The following is a 17,500-nucleotide window of genomic DNA, read 5'->3' as shown; positions in this document are numbered from 1 at the left end:
ACAATGCATGATCTGCAAATACATGTAGCTGTTTTCTTGTTTATTGTCAGCTTGTTGACATACTATATACAATACACTATAATCCAAGCCTGATTGACAACTGCCGACCCTTATTAATTCTGGCTTTTACTGGTCTTCATACCACACGTACAGTACACTAAAAATGTAAACAATAATTTTAAGTACCCACTATAACCAACAAAGGATCAATTAAAAACAAGCCACCAACCAGGAAGATCTCTCTCCGGAGTCCCTTCGTCTGATGCATCACTGATACTTTCCCATTCACTGCTCTTTGGCAAATTTTCAGGATGGTTCTGGTGTGATTTATCTTTGTTCGACTGCACCATCAATTCACTAAGAGAGTTACTGTTACTCTTGCCATCACCAACTGGTTCCTTTGAGGAAACGGAGGAATCTGGAGCTCTCTTTTCTTTTTCCTTGTCACTCTCGCTACTAACCAGGTCAAGGACTTGGACAACATGCAATCCACTCCCCAGATGCACACCCGGTTCACTTGCGCTACTGTCTTCTCCACTGAAGATAAGTTTTTCTTCATTTGAAACACCTTAATTTAAAACAAATAAATTAGAGGTTACAATTTACAGACAATTACTAGTAACGATACTACTACCACTACCACTACCACTACCACTACTACTACTACTACTACTACTACTACTACTACCACTACCACTACTACTACCACTACCACTACCACTACCACTACTACTACTACTACTACTACTACTACTACTACTACTACTACTCAGGCTACCACTACCACTACCACTACCACTACCACTACCACTACTACTACTACTCAGGCTACCACTACCACTACCACTACCACTACCACTACTAACAATAATAATAATATATTTTTTTTTTCAATAATAATATAAGCTTTATTTATTTCAAATTATCAGTAAAAATACACACACTGAAAAAACCAAATAAAGAACTCTAAAACAAGTACTAGGCTTACAGAGATACAAATACTAGTACTAATTCTAATAATAGCAATAATAATTATTTGTAAAAAAAAATTCTCATTTCCTATAAACATGTGTATTAAAATAAAAAAAATAAAAATAATAAAACAACTCCTAGTATTATAGATTTGATAAAAGGAAAGAAAAATTATAAATGAATATTATAGAATGTTAAGACGCTCTTTGCCATAATAATAATAATAATAATAATAATAATAATAACAACAACAACAATAACAACAACTTTATTTGAATATCAAGGTCATTTAGCTGAGCACAAGTGCTCTAGTAATTGGGGAGACTACAAATCAACTGAAATCAGAACAAATGAAATGTTGGTTTTTGAGCAGAGGGGAAAGAGCCAAGTACCCAGGGAAAAACCTCTCGGGGCAGAGTAGAGAACCAACAAACTCAACCCACATATGGCATCAAATCCAGGAAGTGAACCCCGGCCACATTGGTGGAAGGAGAGTATTCTCATCAATGTGCCAGCCCTGCTCCCCTGTGACAACCTAAGTAATGTCTATGTTAGGAGGGTGACACAGAATAGTTAAAAAAACCTACTAAACTAGAGGGCCTCGAAGAAAAAGGAATGTGAATAAAAGATAGAAAGAGAATTATCAGAATCAAACACACAACTAAAATTCGTGTTAAGTATTATAATAATTATTATTGCTGGTACAATTTGGAACAAAAACAACAATACTACAGAAACAACCCTTCAATAACAAAATTGAAAGCTGCAAACTACAACAAAAACTCATTGCCAAACACCATTCTTGCAAAACAGCTTTCATTCAAAATCACTCTTCACCCCAAAGTTTTCAGTAAAGAATGAAACAGCAACGGCATATACACTGTATCACTTTACCAAGACATAAAAGACTTGTACTTATCTCAACACTAACATTATTGTCTCTTATGGCCCTGAGCTATGATTGGCTGCTAAGAAGCCACTTGTCGCTCAGTAGGTTGAGCTTTGCACCGGCATTCAGAGGTCATGGGTTCGAATCACATTGAAGCCACCTGAATTTTTATGGTACCTACATGTATGAGAGACATTTATTTACATTGTCCAGATAGAGTGAGTTTTAGTTGAGTGTCGTAAAACCAAAACCAAAGTAATTACTTTGGCCAATCAAAAAGGATGGAGACAATCCAGTAAACCAATCAAAACTAGAAGTAATTATACGTAGCCGACTCAAAGTGCGGGAAAATGCGCACACACGTGCCACGATTGATTTTGGTTTCACTTCTGATTGGTTGATTGCTGCAGTAATCATAAACCAGAGTAATTATCTTATTACTTTCGACACTCAATTGAAAACCGCTCTAAGTGCGTTGACCACTTCTCTCTTCATCTATAACCCACACTTCAAATATGCAAATATATATTTTTATTCATTGACTTGATTCCCAACTATAAGTACTAAAGCTAAAGAGATAATTTTAAGGGACCTATAGAAAATTCAAGTCAGACATTTTTCTCTGTGAATCTCAAGAAAATTCCTTTAACCTTTGGTTATATTTAAGCCTATGTATTTAAAATGGTGCTCACACCTTGTTAAATTTCCCAGGAGAAACCAAATAGCAACATTCCAGCAACTGAAGTGCACATAATATTTCAGAGGTAAAGAGATCAGATGTAGCACCAATCTCTGATCCATAAACCAAAAAAAATGAATTTTTCGTTTTACCTTAACATCCAACTACAAACCTGCAATAATTAAAAAAAAAAAACCAAACACATAGCAAAATTAATGCTCTCTATCTGCTTATCCAACCATCCTCCAGCTGACTGCCTATGCTACAGTAGCTCTCTGCTGTCGCACCCTAACAGCAAAGTAAAGTTCCCACCTTCCTCCACATCAGCGTCAGGATCAAAATCAAGGTCCTCAGATTTGTCTGGTCCAGCCAATTCTACTTCTCCTTGAACAGCTGACTCTGTATTGGAACTTGCATCATAAGGATTGTATCTGAGCACATCAGCGATCTTGTTTTGGGCTTCCGTGCTCATTTGTTCAAGTTCAGTTGCACGATCTGTTGCTGGCGAAAGCAAGGATATGTTGCTATCAACTTCCTTAGCACTATCTGTGTTGTTGGTTGGCAAAGTGCTAGAGACCTCAGCTGTCTTTTGGGGATCTGATGTTTGACTTTCACTTGGTTGCTTACCATTGTTCAAAACTTTATCTTCCTTTATTAAGCAGCTACCCACTGACCTTGGATCTTCATCTTGTGGGTTTTCATTATTGATATCTAAATTCTGTTCATTTCTGCTACAAACAGAGTCTAAAGACTGTTCCTCCAAACGGTCTTTGGCATTGTTAGAGGCCCTTGGTTCTGTTTCCTCATTGACACTTTCAGCACTTAGGGCTTGGGGAGTCATAGACTTGTCACAAGCTGGATCAACCAACTTTTCAATCTTTTCCCTTGGTTTGTCTTTATTAGCTTCAGGAACAGAGGTAGTTTTGTTGGAGCAAGTGTCATCAAGTTTCTTACCTGTGCTGTTTCTATGAACCTTTGCATCAACTACATTTTTCAACTCTGACCCTTTGTGTGCCGGCTTTGATGCCAATGATTCATTTGAATGTTTCTTTACCTGGAAATGATGAGGTGGAGGGTGTGGTATTCCAAAATTTCTTATAAAAGGGGCAGCCCAAAACCCCACTGTAGGCTGAATAGATGGCTGTTGAATGGAAGGACGAACAGAGAATGGAGCTGATGCACTAACTATCGATTGATTTAATGTCATCTGCGGCGTACCCACGACTCCATGAGGAGGAAGTGGAGGTCCCAATGAAGTTACAGTTTGAGGTCCTTGTGAATGAGCAACTGGCCCTTGTGGCAGAACATGAGGTCCCTGTGGCGGAAGAATTGGTGTAGCTTGTGGAGTGACCATTGGAAAAGAAAATATGGGGGGTGTAATAGGTGAAAATCCCAAAGCTTGAGACTGGATAACAGGTACATCAGTTGGTGCTCTTGGCAGAGGCAATTGAGGAGCACCTCCAAACTGAAACACTACTGGTTGTCTGACATCAGCAGGTGGAAGAACAGGTCTTGAGGGAGCCTGAAAAGACTGATTGAAGACGCCAAATCCTTGATTAGTTGAAAGGGACGCCACTGATGGACCTGGTAGTGCTGTTGGGTATGGTGCAGAAGATCCAGGCAAACTAACAACCATAGAATCTGCCCCATTGTTCCTTTGAACACTGACAGCGTGGGAGTAGAGAGGTGGCATTTGATAGGGAGCACTTTCAGTAGGAGGAAATGGAGGAGGAGGAGGAGGAGGAACATGTTCTACATGGGACGGCAGAGGAGGAACATGTTCTGACTGGGGAGGTAACGGGGGAAGGGGAGGGATATGAACTGGAGGAGGAGGAGGGGGAGGAGGCAGTGGAGGTGGAGGAACAGGTGACGGCTGAGGAACCTGTACCATCACCTGACTTGAGGGAGTAAACTGCATTGATCCAACACTGGATGGCATTGATGCACCAGCAGGAACACAGGGAAAACTTGCACCAGGCAAACTAATTGAAGACTCCAATGGAGAGGATAATGGAATGGGAGGCTGAACAGGTGAGATTGGACTTCTGTAAGGACCCTGAGGTAACGAAGGACTGAAAGGAAAACATGTTGAACTTAACGGTGCATAGGTTTGAGAAGAATGCACTGCAGTATATGAAACTGCTCGATTATATCGACCCTTTGAGGAAACCACAGTGATTGGGCTGACGGTCCCGTGAATATCTGGAGTGGTGCGTACTGGGCTTATATCCATAGCAACAGGTGATTCTGATGTCTTTCTTTCTTTTGCAGTGTCATCTGGTGAAGGCTTGTCCACTTTGGCAGGCTTGGAATTCCTTTGTGCAGGTTGACTCAGATCATCGAGTTTGTTTCCAAGCAAGTCATTTTTTTCAGGAAGTGATGGTGTAGATGTCCCTTTTGCAGTTTTGCTCTTTGATAAGATCAGTTTCAACTTAGGGGCTTTCCGTGCACGATTAGAATTTGGCAATGGGTTTCTAAAACTCTCTAAAGAGTCAGATGAAATGGCTGGAAAAGGATCTTCTGCCAATTCAGGCACAGCACTTGGCTCCATAGGTTTCACAACACTTTCAGAAACAGGATTCTTTCTGTCCATGTCTTGACATTTAGGTGCTTTGACTTTATTTCCTTTAGGTTCTTCGTCAAGTGCTCTTCTCTTTCCTTGCTTTTTGTCGCAACAATCTTCTGCTTGTTTTTGCAATAATACACCTCTTCCTGGTGTCTTGTCCTTGTTATCCGTTGAATTTTGGTCATTTTTCAGAACAGACGTTTTGTCACCTGTTGTATCTGCAGCATTGGACTTACCCATGGTGTTTGAATCCAGAGCAAATTCACGATGATTTTGTAAATTTGAGCTTGCATCCTGGGCTTCTTGTTGTTGCTCCGTCACTTCTACATTTCTCCTGGAGACATCGTCTTGTATTTTGGCCTGCCCTGGAATTAACTTTTCTAGACCTGTTTCTGTGACATCTTCTTTGACATTGGACCCTTCACTCTGAGATTCTTTGTGATGCTTGAACAATTCTAAGGCTTTCCTTGTTCCATCGTCAACACTAACTTGGTAACTCTTCACTTCCTTTTGTGACTGCAACAGATTATCCAATATCATTTTTAATGATTTCTCATCCACTTGATATTGGACTTGTGTACCACCAGTTGATGAACTTGACTTTACAGATTCCTGATCAGTGGTGGAAGCTTCTACAACGCCTTTTTCCTGGTCTGCTTCCTGTGCATTATATATTATACTGTTACTGTTCCTACATGGCTCTGGAGACTCAAATCCAGGTCTGAGCTCTGTTTCCACTGAATGCTGCTTCAGTCTTGGGTCCTCTCTGTGTTGCTCTTTCCGCATCAGTAAAGGTGAAGCAAGCGTTGCACTCTCCTCTTTTGCCATTCTACTATCACCAGTCACCTTTCTGGATAGAGTCTCACCGAACTGTTCAGCAGGGATCATTGACGCCTTTGAGCTACTACTGGATCCTGGGTGCACCAATTCAGGAAAGCTGATAGGTAAACTTTCAGTTGCAGGCAGGCTAGTTCTTGGGGGTTTATTTGCACTAGTAACAACAGTATGTAATGGGTTTGGCCTGCTGATCCACTTCTCAACTGCATCTTTCCAATAATTAGCCTTTTCCTCACTTGCCAGTTCCGTTTCAAAGTCTGAATCATAGAATTCCTCTGCATTAACACTAGCTCTAGATGCCGAGGCATATTTGGGTTTTGCAGTTTCCAGGCTAAGTCTTCTTAGGTCAGCAAGAGCATGGGCTTCCTTCACATCACAGAACTGCCTTTTAAGCTCATCTTGGATTTCAGTCACTGTCTTAATTTCACGGGACTTTTGAGTCCTTGCAGATGCAGTACCTTAAAAGGAAGATATCACAAAAACGTATGAAACTGGCACCACACAATTTCAAAATCAAGGCAGGCAACCCTTTTACTAAATTGTTGAGGTTAACCAAAATTCTCAAGAGAAAACAGAGCAAGAGTTCTCCCTCTTTCACAGATTATGAAAAATGCAATATATTGAAAACATGCAAGAACTCTTGCTATCTGTGCTCTTTGATCTGCACTTATTTATTTTGAGCTGTTTGATAACAGACGCCTGAAAAATCTTTAAATGTCAAAGCAGTCTCTCTACGGGCCACTACAATACCTGATTGTCTTAACTGACTTTTTGCAGAGTTTTGTTGATTTACTTTCAGCTTATAAAACAATCAACAAAATAATTCAACAGGGCTCAATTTATTAGTTCATTGCTTTTGTCCAATCAGAATCAATAATCAATAATCTTTTATTGATTCTAATTGGACAAAAGCAATAACATAATTAATTGAACCCTGTCAAGTCCCAATTTAGTTGCTATGACAATCACATGCAAATGACTGAGGGTGGCAAAATCAGTTTGGTACCTTTTAATGAAGACAACACAATGAAAATAAAAAAAACAACAATACAACGCAAACATGGTTAGCCATACAGCACTTGAGTTGAAAAGTATATTAGGCTTTATGGTGGCATTCTATAAAGATAAATTACCGTATTTACCCGTGTATAAGTCGACCTTTTATGGCCTCAAAAGAAGCTCCAAAAATCGCCCTCGACTTATACATGGGTCAAAGATTTCGAGCCAAGTTTCAGCTAAGTAATTTATTCAAAATTAACATCATAATTTGGTCTTTGGGCATAACGAACGCAGTGGACGAAAGACTTCAAAATAAATGTACTTAAGCAATTCCAGTTGAAATGAAAAAGGATTTGTTTTACTTTAAATGTTGAAGATACTCACAAGCACAAATATGAGATAGACACGGGAAATTTTCGTTTTCCAAAGGCGGAAAGCTCTAAAAAACATTCTTGTTTCCTCAAATAAAACGCGATCCTTCAATGGCTTAGTAACCTGGCGCAATACCTCGTGTTTGCGTGCAAGCATGATTGTCACTCGTGTTGCCTGAAAATGCTGGTTGGTAATGATTGTCTTTTATTCGTTATACAAACCTGGAGGATTTAAATGCTTTTGCAAACTTTGTATTGTGTGGTTTATGAGTTTTGTTTCGTTTGCCATGTGAGAAATTATAAGTCAAGCACCAATTAAACCTTGCACGTTTCGCATCGTTTTTGAAGATTGACTCCTGCTTCTGTGATGTTGTGCTTATCCTCTAAAGCCCTTTATCCTTGAACAACGAAACAGGTTAGTTTGAGGTTTACATGTTCGATTTTCTGAGAACTTTATCGAAATTCAAGGACAAAATGCCGGCACATACAACAACCGCTGAAGCACAAAACTATTAACCGCTTGAGGCCCTTAATTTTTTGTGAATCCACAGTTCCAGAAATCGAAGAATGCAAGATTAGTAATCCCATGAACATTTAGCAAAGAAATTAAGAAATTGCTTTTTTTGCCATCAAAAATGGGGGGTCGACTTATACATGGGATCGACTTATACACGGGTAAATACGGTAGTACGAAGCAAAGCCTGTCCAACCTTTACTTGGTTTCTGTTTCCCAAAAAACAGCAGAACATGGAGTGATATTGGAGAATCTGGCGTAGTGATTCCTGCAAGTAATTCACAGATAACAACACTTCATTGACATTCAATAAGCAGCCTCACAAATTACTTAAAGGTCAAAACAGTTGTAAAAATAAAGAGGTACATGTACATGTAACAGTGGTGAGCTGGGTTGATGAAATGTAATTAGGACGGTTAATGAGGACTTTATCTGTAAAATTCCCTCATTTTCCCTGTGAGTGTATTCTACATGTATGCCATACCCCATTTAACTGCAATTACATTCTAGAAAGTTCCAACAGGGAATAACCCTCAATAACAGGACCTCACATTCCCTGCAACATAACAATACTCAGAAGACTCACAAGACACTAGATTTCAATAAAATGGGAATGTAATTTTTTAAAGTTGTTTTTTCCCTGAATTTGTTTAGTACACATATTTTTCTAAGGGAGGTTTAGGCAATCTTGGTATGGGGAAAAATCATGAAATAAATAAGATAGTAAAGCCTTTGAGATGGATATGACCTAATAGCTATGTTCAAGGTATTCATCAGGGGATAAAAAGTAAAAAAAAAAAGTAAAGTGGTGCATTTATATAGCGCCCTTTCACTAACGTCTCAAAGGCGCTTTACAATGATCAATTTACCCCCAGCGGACCGGAAGCATATACAGGCGCAAATTGCAGCCGCTTCTAAGCAGTCCATGCATGCTGGTACTCATTTTACCGACCTCGGAAGGATGAAAAGCTGAGTGAACTTTAGCGGGAAAGAAGGTCGCCAAATATTCCAGTCTCGGCAGAACCGGGAATGGAACCCGGGACCTCAGGGTTGGAAGGCAGAGATCTTACCACCGCGCCAACCCCGCCGCGATCAGTCAACAGAAAAAACGGTTAAAGAGTATCCCACTGAACACAGCTTTTTTATTGGATGCTCATACAAGTGGCACTTCTAGGAGGGGAAGGATTATCTTTTAAAATATTTGCTTGTTATTTTTTACTTTTGGCTCACATCATACTTACCAAGATCTGAGGTAATCTGAGAGGTAGGTATTAAGAATATAACTCTGTTTGCATCAGGACATTTAACTATACCAGCCTTAAGAGAAAACCACATTGTTTCAGTAATAAATTCAAGGAGGTTTTTGATTTGATTTTGATACTGGTTAGTACACACCTGTCCAACAATTAAAATAAAGTAAAACGAAGCAAAACATGGCCAATACAGTCGCATTTGTGACCGAATTTTTTTATGGAGTCACAAATTTGCACTAGCTTTTACTGTCTCTCTTACGAAATAAAAGGTCAGCAGTTGCCAATTTGCCGCAACTTTTTGATAAAATAACTTACGAAATGAAAAATCATTTTCTTACTCGCTTCAATTTGATGATATGGGGCAAAATTAGAGAGGCATTTAGATACGATGTTATGTACACAACAACATTCCCTCGATCATTCGTCATTTTCAGCAGTTTCTTTACATACAGTACCGCCTGGAAGTATTGACCCCTTTACCGCGTCATTGCCGCGTCACCCTGTCGCGACTTTCCCTCGGTATTCCCGCGCTAGGCCGCTTTTCTGCCGAGGGAAATTTACGGCTAGGCTCCAAAGTTGCCGCGGGAAAGTCAACCGAGGTAAACCCTCGGTAATTAAAATTCCGCGGTAGAGTTGGGTTTCTGTTAACTTTATGTTTCGAGAAGCTATTGTAGATTGTAATGTTGAAATCCCACCGAACAACAGAAACTGACCAAGTTTCGGCTGAAAATTGCGAACAGCAAAGAGGGTTATAGCCGCTAATCATGCACCTTGGTTTCCTTTTCTTTTTACATGCGAAAAGAATATCCGTACTGTAGCTAGATTCCGACCACATTTGAAACCTTCTTTGCGACATGCATTGTATTTTGATTGCAGTGATTATTTCGAAGACTTATGGTGGACTATTCATTCGAAGGTTCGACGCTTGTCCCACTTGCGTGGACTTCGCCGTCATTTTATACATTTAAGTTTATGGGAGAATATGTCCGCTTGTTTTTTGCCGGTCAGCGCACGGAACATACATTTATTCATTTATTATTTCGATATCCTGCAAACAGGAGAGGGTTTTGACAATGTTTACAAACTGAAAGCTTACATGTTCAGGGTGAATGGCTCGAAAACCTTGCGTGACCAAGTTACGACTTCTTGTGGTTTCCTACTGCAGTATTACTTTCTAAGGTTGTTTAGTGTAACAAATCACAAAAAAGAAAAACACTCCAAGGAAAGAACCCAGGATATCCAATCCCTGAAATAGTCGAAAATTATTTGATCTAAACTGAAAAGATTGTTTTCGTGCTCTGGGTAATCATTGGTGCATATCGGCGTGGTTATGCAAATTTATCACAAGTGGAAGCCCGCTGCGAAAAGAGTTGCACCTGAAAGTGCAACGTGAGCACTGGAGCAAAGATGGTTCGAACATTCGAAAGTTTGTTTCGCTTGCTGGTTTTGCATTTGTTAAAATTCGTACGATGAGCGTTCAGATAAGTAAGAGAATTCTTTTCTCCACTAACTACAGTCTATTCTTAAATTTGTTTTCCATGCGTAATCAACATGCTGCAATTAAAAAATATTTATGGAAGTCAAGTAGACTATTGCACGACTGATAAAACAACGCGAAAATGTATTTTGCTGCAATTGCTATGATATAACACTTTATTGCTGATGAAAAGCGATGAAAAAAGAAACCATTCTTAAATTATTCGTCGGTACGTTTGGTCTCAAAATAGTACCGACAAAGGCTCCGATGCCTCGAAGGAATGTTGCGATTAAAATTCAAATTTGACAAGTTTAACAATAATACAACGTATGTGGAAGGAATACCTGCTTTTAACCAAAATGGCGATGATAAAACGAAGACAATCGCACAAGTTTGAATTTCAGGTCTCCAAATAATTTCTCACGCACACATACAGTATTACAACCTGGAGAACAACGAGTGTTGCGTTGGCTGGATAATCAAGCTTACACTGTATCTTTTAAAGAACTCTTCGGTTTTCAGTTTTACATTATGTAAAGATTATAAAATTTGAGTCCTTACGTAAATGGCACACTTTCTCATTTTGATTACAATTTCTTGCATTACGAATCGATTCTTCACACCATCAGATATAAAATTTGACAGTCTTCCGCTTATTTTACAAGAGCAACAGATCATTGTTCTTTCCCGCGGCAAGCCTCGTCTTTTCTCCCGCGGCAAATTTCCCGCGGCAAAGTGCACCTCGGTTTTACCGAGGGAAAAAAATTTGCATACCTCGGTGCCGCGCGTCCACTACCTGCGGCAAAGACGAGGTATTGCCTCGTCCCTAGGGGTCAATACTTCTAGGCGGTACTGTAATGTATTGCAGGCTTATATTTTGTTTTGTTAAACCTTGTCACATTTGTTCTCTCTTTCATTTGTATTTGTATATTTACATGGCCAAATAGAAATATATAGAATGATGAAAAAGATGGGAAGCAGAGAAAAAATAAACTCATGATGTAATCTCACAATCAAGCCCCAAACTTTGATAGAAAATAGATAATTTTTCTTGTCAACAAGACCACCAATTACCAGTTTTGAATTCAAAGTGATCAGACTTACAGAATACACTTACCCAATTCTTTTCCTGAAAGAAATTGATAAGCTTTTTTATTTTTCCATGATCATCTTTAACTGGGAGTAAATCACAGTGCAAGAGAGAAGCACCACCAGCTAGAGTTGCTGAAAATGGACACAAACATGAAATAATTTGACATTATTGACTCCTAAAGAAACTGTAAGGTTGCTTTGGTGGGGAAGTCATATACTTATTCTATACATTAGGATTGACAAGATAAGCAGGTCACCATTACATTGATGAGGGAAAGGGTGAAAGCTCCCACCCCTGAACCCGTCCCTATTGACGAATAAAAATCGTCTGGTGTTAGACTAAGTAAAATCTACCTGACCAGTATCTCTATGCTTAGAGAACATAGTTCTTGAGTTAATGTCATAATGTCGTTGTAGTTCACTGGTGAAGACACAGGACTACAGATCTGGAGGGTGCGAGTTTGAGTACCGGTAAGTGATCAGTACAGTCATCTGTTTCCTTACTAAGTATGTTGTGATGTTGAGCCTAAAGAGATAAGTGTAAGAATACAAAAAAACCGGCGGATAAGATGATTCGAAACAGTAAGAAGAAATGTTGAGATGCATAAGGCAATGAGCGTTTGAGGGAAAGTATAGTGTTTTCAATCCTTTTGGGGGGTGGGGGAGTGCATATTCAACCTAGGCAAAACGGATTCAACCAGAGAACGGATTTTACTGACAACATCTATGCATTAATATCTAGCTTCTAGGTGCTGTTCTCCTCATGGGCCAAACTTAAATTCTTTAATCCTCTCTAGAACCTAACTAGGACCATGAAATTCGAGAATTTCCTAGCAGTTAGTCTTATTTTTCTTTGGATTAGCTTTTTAAATCTCATGGGGTTTCACTTAAACATGTACACTTGCCGATAACAGAGATTGTTAAAAAGAAGTTTTTGTCATTTGAAAAAAATAATCATCATTGTCATCATCATTATCTGTTATCTACTGCGAAAGGTATGGGAGTGGGAAATATGTGACACACACTTACCTTTGCAGGTTTTTGATACTGCAGGAGGACCAGTGCGAAAGAGTGGAAAGGTCAAAAGTGTTCTCAGCTGTTGAAAGGAGATTTTCTCTTTCATGACAATCTTCTCACCGCTGAAACATGGATCAAAATTGCGTTCGAGAGATTACACTGTAATATCAACCAATGAGATCACAACGTCATGTATGTATTCATTATGCACAAAATTCAATGAATTTGTTTACAACAGTGCTTGACATTTTAAAAAAACTGAAGTCCCCTTTTGGCAACTAACTAACTGAGAAACATAAGTCAACAATAGGTAAATTCTAGAAGGTATAGGAGCCCCAAAGAAAGGAAAAGAAATTCAAAACTTTCCAAGACAATCTTACCACATGCTCAATGCGCAAGCAAAATGTACAGAGAGCAAAACTGCCAAAATCGATGCTACAACAGTTTGCAAAATTGGTGAGACACCCCCATTAAAAAAAACAGCTTTTCTAGCTTCCAATATCCGCCATATCTACAATTCCAACCTTTCCCACTTCCCCCTTCCCCCCCCCCCCCCCCTTTGAATGTTGACTGTTAAAGTTTTCAGCAATTTTTTGTATTGCTAGCAACCTTGATAAGGGGGGAGGGGGGCTGTAGTGTAGAAGATAACAGGTAAATTAATAATGCCCCAAGAGAGTGAAGTGTCTCCACTAATTTTGCAACTTGTTGTAGCTGTCATGTTGTAGGTTGTACGAGAGAAACGCAATGGCGGATACAAGTTCTTTCAATACCAGCAGTCTTCCTGTAAAATGCTGCGCCCACGATTTACACAGAAGTACCACTGCTGGTAATGCCGTTGTGTTGACATTTGAATGCACAACTTTGAAAGAAAGAAACCCAACATATCAATTTGATTTGATTTTTCGCAGCAAAGCAATCATACATGTTCCTTAACCTGAATCGATTATTTAATTATTCACTTTTTCTTCCAGACAAAAGGAGAATTTTTAGTCGCCAAGGTGGAAGTTTTATTAGCAATTTCGAGCCCTGTATAATGCAAAAAAAACATGATTGAAAAACAAGGCAACTTTATGTTCTTCATAAAATTAATGGTTGGATGACATTGAACAGCTTTTTACACAGAGGTTTTAATAGAATTTGAAGTAGGTGGATGGTTTGAGTAGAGAAACCAACAGACTGTTGTCATTTTCAACATGAATTTTAATCCTAGGCTTTTAAAAAATCTGTCTTTAATTTCTTCAATTTAGGGAAAAACGTAGGCGGCTTCTCGGCGTGAAGTAGCCGACCCAATTCGTTGGCAGTCAGTGCTTAAAATAAACCACTGTTACACTTTCAATTACATAAGTGATTATTGACAATTCTCTGCACTGAACGGTTGATATTCACGTCACCTTTGGCAAATAATGTTGTTAAAGGTAAAGCAAAGGTAAAGTCACTTTATTTAATGTTAGCAGTTCCGTCACCTCTGAGGCTGGCATCAATGGATGCCAAGGCTCCTGCCTAAGAAAAAGTCTCTGGAGTCCTTTGGGCTTCCAACATTAAAATTTAGCAGCCCAAGTCATTTTTTCAAGAGCCCAGAATTTATTAATTAAAAGTGAGGATGAATTACCTTGTGATAAGTAAGGCGCCTGTTCAGGCTTCTCGTTCAGAAATTTGGTCGCCCGCGCTCACAAGTAAGGCGACCCCGGCGATCGGCCGACCATTAGGCAGCAAGCTTGGATGCCGCTGATGCATCCTTGTAGACCTCAATGTCTGTTTTGACTTTCCTGTGATTTGTGTTGCTATAGTTATACCTGTAAAACAGAGGTAGGTGCTCTGTTTTACAGGTATAACTATAGCAACACAAATCACAGGAAAGTCAAAACAGACGTTGAGGTCTACAAGGATCGAACTGAGGAACTGAGCTACGCCTGCTCCAACAATGACTTACATATCAAAAGGAAGTTTGACCACCTCCAAGGAATGACAAATAAGCTGAATGTCAGCCAAGACCCTGTCTTTATTAGCTATCTTTCCATGCCAAAGTATGTGCCTGCTCTTCACATGTGGTTTATCCAAAATTCCTAAAAGCGTAAATGGAAATGTTCATAACTGCAAAAAATAAACAGCAATGCAGAGCAAGATTGGAAGCCTTTACATTGACATGACTCAGGTATGCTGTGGTAACTTACTCGAATCTTGTCTGGCTACAGGTGATACCACTCTCACAAGTCCTCTGGTTTCTACAGTAGGCATCTCACTCTATTCATAAAACAAATTTAAGGCATCAGTTCTGAAGACAAGTAATAAATTAAAGTAAATTAAATTAATGAACTATTAGAAACATGCCCTTTGCTGCACCAGCATGTGGTTGACTTGGCTGGACTACCTTCACCCATCGACTCCTCCAAGAAGCAGGGCTGTCAATAAACTCTAAAGCAGAAGGCTAATAACGAAAAGTAGGCTGCCTGAAAATGAGCTCTGCTTACTTGACTAAGGTCACAAAAACGTTCTTTCTTCCGCGTGGACGCCATGTTGTTTCTTCAGATTGAGCACAAGACTGGGAACTACAGTACTGCTCAAAAGTAAGTTACCACCCTCGGGTGCGACGCGCGCGATGGTAAGAAATCTGTAAGTGCAGTGGCTTGACGCTCGCGCGCGATTTTAATTGTCCTTTTGTTTCAAATTTCAACCGTGGAAGGTGTTTGTGAAAGGCCAATTTTCGAAGAAAATATGCCTATGATAAATTGTAGTATCTTCGTATGTAAAAATGTGGCAATTTCCGAGCACATTTCATTGTTTACAAAGCTTCCTTCGCCGATCGGCAAACCGTGAATCTAGCGCTTTTATAAGGAAAGTAAGTTCTCGTATTATTTTCGCGTTTCAAGATAATAATAATCCTTGGTTTGTGTTTCCTTTTGGAGACTCGTTCTGAAAATTTTAAACGCAAATTTTAACCCAATGGACAAAGAATGAAACGCTTCAGATAATTAATGCCTTATCGAGTGCGAACTTATTGTGAACACTAACAGCACTGCTGACTGTAGCTATAAATAATCATCATATTTTTGTTATGTAGAAAGGAAGTTTTGGAATAAAGTTAATTGTAGTTTTATTCTGTGTAATTATTATTTGTTGCTGTTAATGTTCGTGTGTGAGCGTCGAGAACAAATTCATCCTTTCATTGCACATGAAGTTTCGTTTTCAATGTTTGCGGATATTTAAAGAATGTATGTTTCAAATTTCACACTTCAAAAGGTTTGAAGTTGGCAAGAAATTTTAGCAACGCACAATGGACATTGTTTTTGTAAGAATTTTTCCACCAAGTGGACGATGTTTCAACGAAATCGTCGCTTATTCGTGTATGAGTTTTAGAAACACCCTGCATGAAGCATTTATTTTCCATCGGAATTTTCGTTTGTAAACTAGATGTATCCAGGTTTTCAAATTTGGGGTTCCTCTGGACCCCTTTTTGAAAAATTTGGGGGTCCATTGCAAAATTTTGGGGGTTCAGCCAATCAATATTCAAGAATTAGTATTCGATCTATTGCCTCTTTATTGCTGCTGAAGTACCCTTTCACATTTCTTAATTGCACAAAAATAAAGTCTTATCCCTCCCCACAAATATGTAAATAAAATGATCAATTTCTTTGAAACTGTTATGCCTGTTGATTCATTGATTCATCGTCAGCCTGTGCAGCCATGACTTCACCATGGCCAAAGTTAATAATCAAGTGATTGAATACATTCAAGTTTCATGTTCAACACACTAATTTTAACATTAACTCTGAAAAAGTTGCATAACTTGCAAAACACACAAGTTACCTGCAAAACAAGAACCGAGAAAATGACACATGCGCGTCCAGAATTAATATCAAGAGGGTCGCAAAAAACAAAAATTTAACATACTTTGTCGTTGGATTCTCTGTCATTACGCTCATGATAAGCGAACTAATGCTTGAAATTCGCTTGGAAAGCATGCAACAAACTGAACTTTGACCGAAAAGGGTCACCGATTTTCTCGCCTAAAAAACAGGTCAGATCATGTCACGCAACACGTGGGAAGCTGGACATAATGGTTGACAAAATGAAATCATTCGACTACAAAAATGCAAAAATAACAGCTTACCTTGAAATTTAAGGAACTCGATCATTTCTCCATTGTGAGAAATGGGAATGCCTTAATTTGCATAAACATTCGATTTTTTTTCTATGTCCAATTGGACCCTTTGTTCCATATTCTATGAGTCCAAAAGGAAAACGAGTGCATCCCAGGACGCAATGATGCACCCTGGATACATCTCTACATGTAACAGTGAAAAAATTAGGTAACAAACAGTCCTGCACAACAGTGCACAAAAAGGAACGCTTTTTTCATTTGATCATTATAATTGTACTTCATCATTATTTTTTTAAAATGAAAACACCTTCAAAGCTTCCTAAAGAAAGCGAATAAAGGCAAACCTTTGCTGATGTCACTGTTTAAATCTTGTCTCATTAACATACGAGTGTGCTGACAGAATGCATCACGCTATTTACAAATTGACTTCAAAAGGTAAAAGAACGTATTAGACTTAGTTAAACCTCCAATTGTAAGCCTTTTGGCTTTGATAACAAAGGAGTTATTAGCCATCAAAAACTGATTAATTCTTGGGTGGCTAAAGAGCTAATGCACTCACCCAGACATTCTTTGTAAAATTTCGAATTTTCAAAGCGTCAGTACTCCGAGATCATCTGCTAAATTGCGCTCAAAGTTTCAGAGATGCAATGCACTTTCAATATTCAGTACTGATTTTTTGGTTGACAGATTAGAAAATGATAGGCTTATGCTAATACATTTACAAAAAATGTAAAC

The 17,500-nt window shown here is 38.9% G+C and overlaps 1 protein-coding gene across 1 annotated transcript in view; it reads right to left on the bottom strand.

Moving 5' to 3' along the window:
• LOC138015620 (uncharacterized) overlaps positions 1-17,500 on the bottom strand; it is a 55,796-nt gene that overhangs the window by 25,184 nt on the left and 13,112 nt on the right. Inside the window, exons 8-15 of the mRNA XM_068862705.1 lie at positions 14,838-14,907; positions 14,597-14,729; positions 12,679-12,788; positions 11,675-11,781; positions 9,069-9,144; positions 8,024-8,095; positions 2,853-6,401; positions 230-568 (exon numbers count right to left, since the gene is read on the bottom strand). Of these exons, the coding sequence (XP_068718806.1) occupies positions 230-568; positions 2,853-6,401; positions 8,024-8,095; positions 9,069-9,144; positions 11,675-11,781; positions 12,679-12,788; positions 14,597-14,729; positions 14,838-14,907 (4,456 nt within the window). The remainder of the gene's footprint in view (positions 1-229; positions 569-2,852; positions 6,402-8,023; positions 8,096-9,068; positions 9,145-11,674; positions 11,782-12,678; positions 12,789-14,596; positions 14,730-14,837; positions 14,908-17,500) is intronic.

The sequence above is a fragment of the Montipora capricornis genome, chromosome 9 (assembly GCF_036669925.1).
Source record: "Montipora capricornis isolate CH-2021 chromosome 9, ASM3666992v2, whole genome shotgun sequence".
NCBI classification, from domain to species: Eukaryota; Metazoa; Cnidaria; class Anthozoa; order Scleractinia; family Acroporidae; genus Montipora; species Montipora capricornis.
The sequence above is the reverse complement of the archived record's forward strand: the minus strand, read 5'-3'. Positions and strand labels throughout refer to the sequence as shown.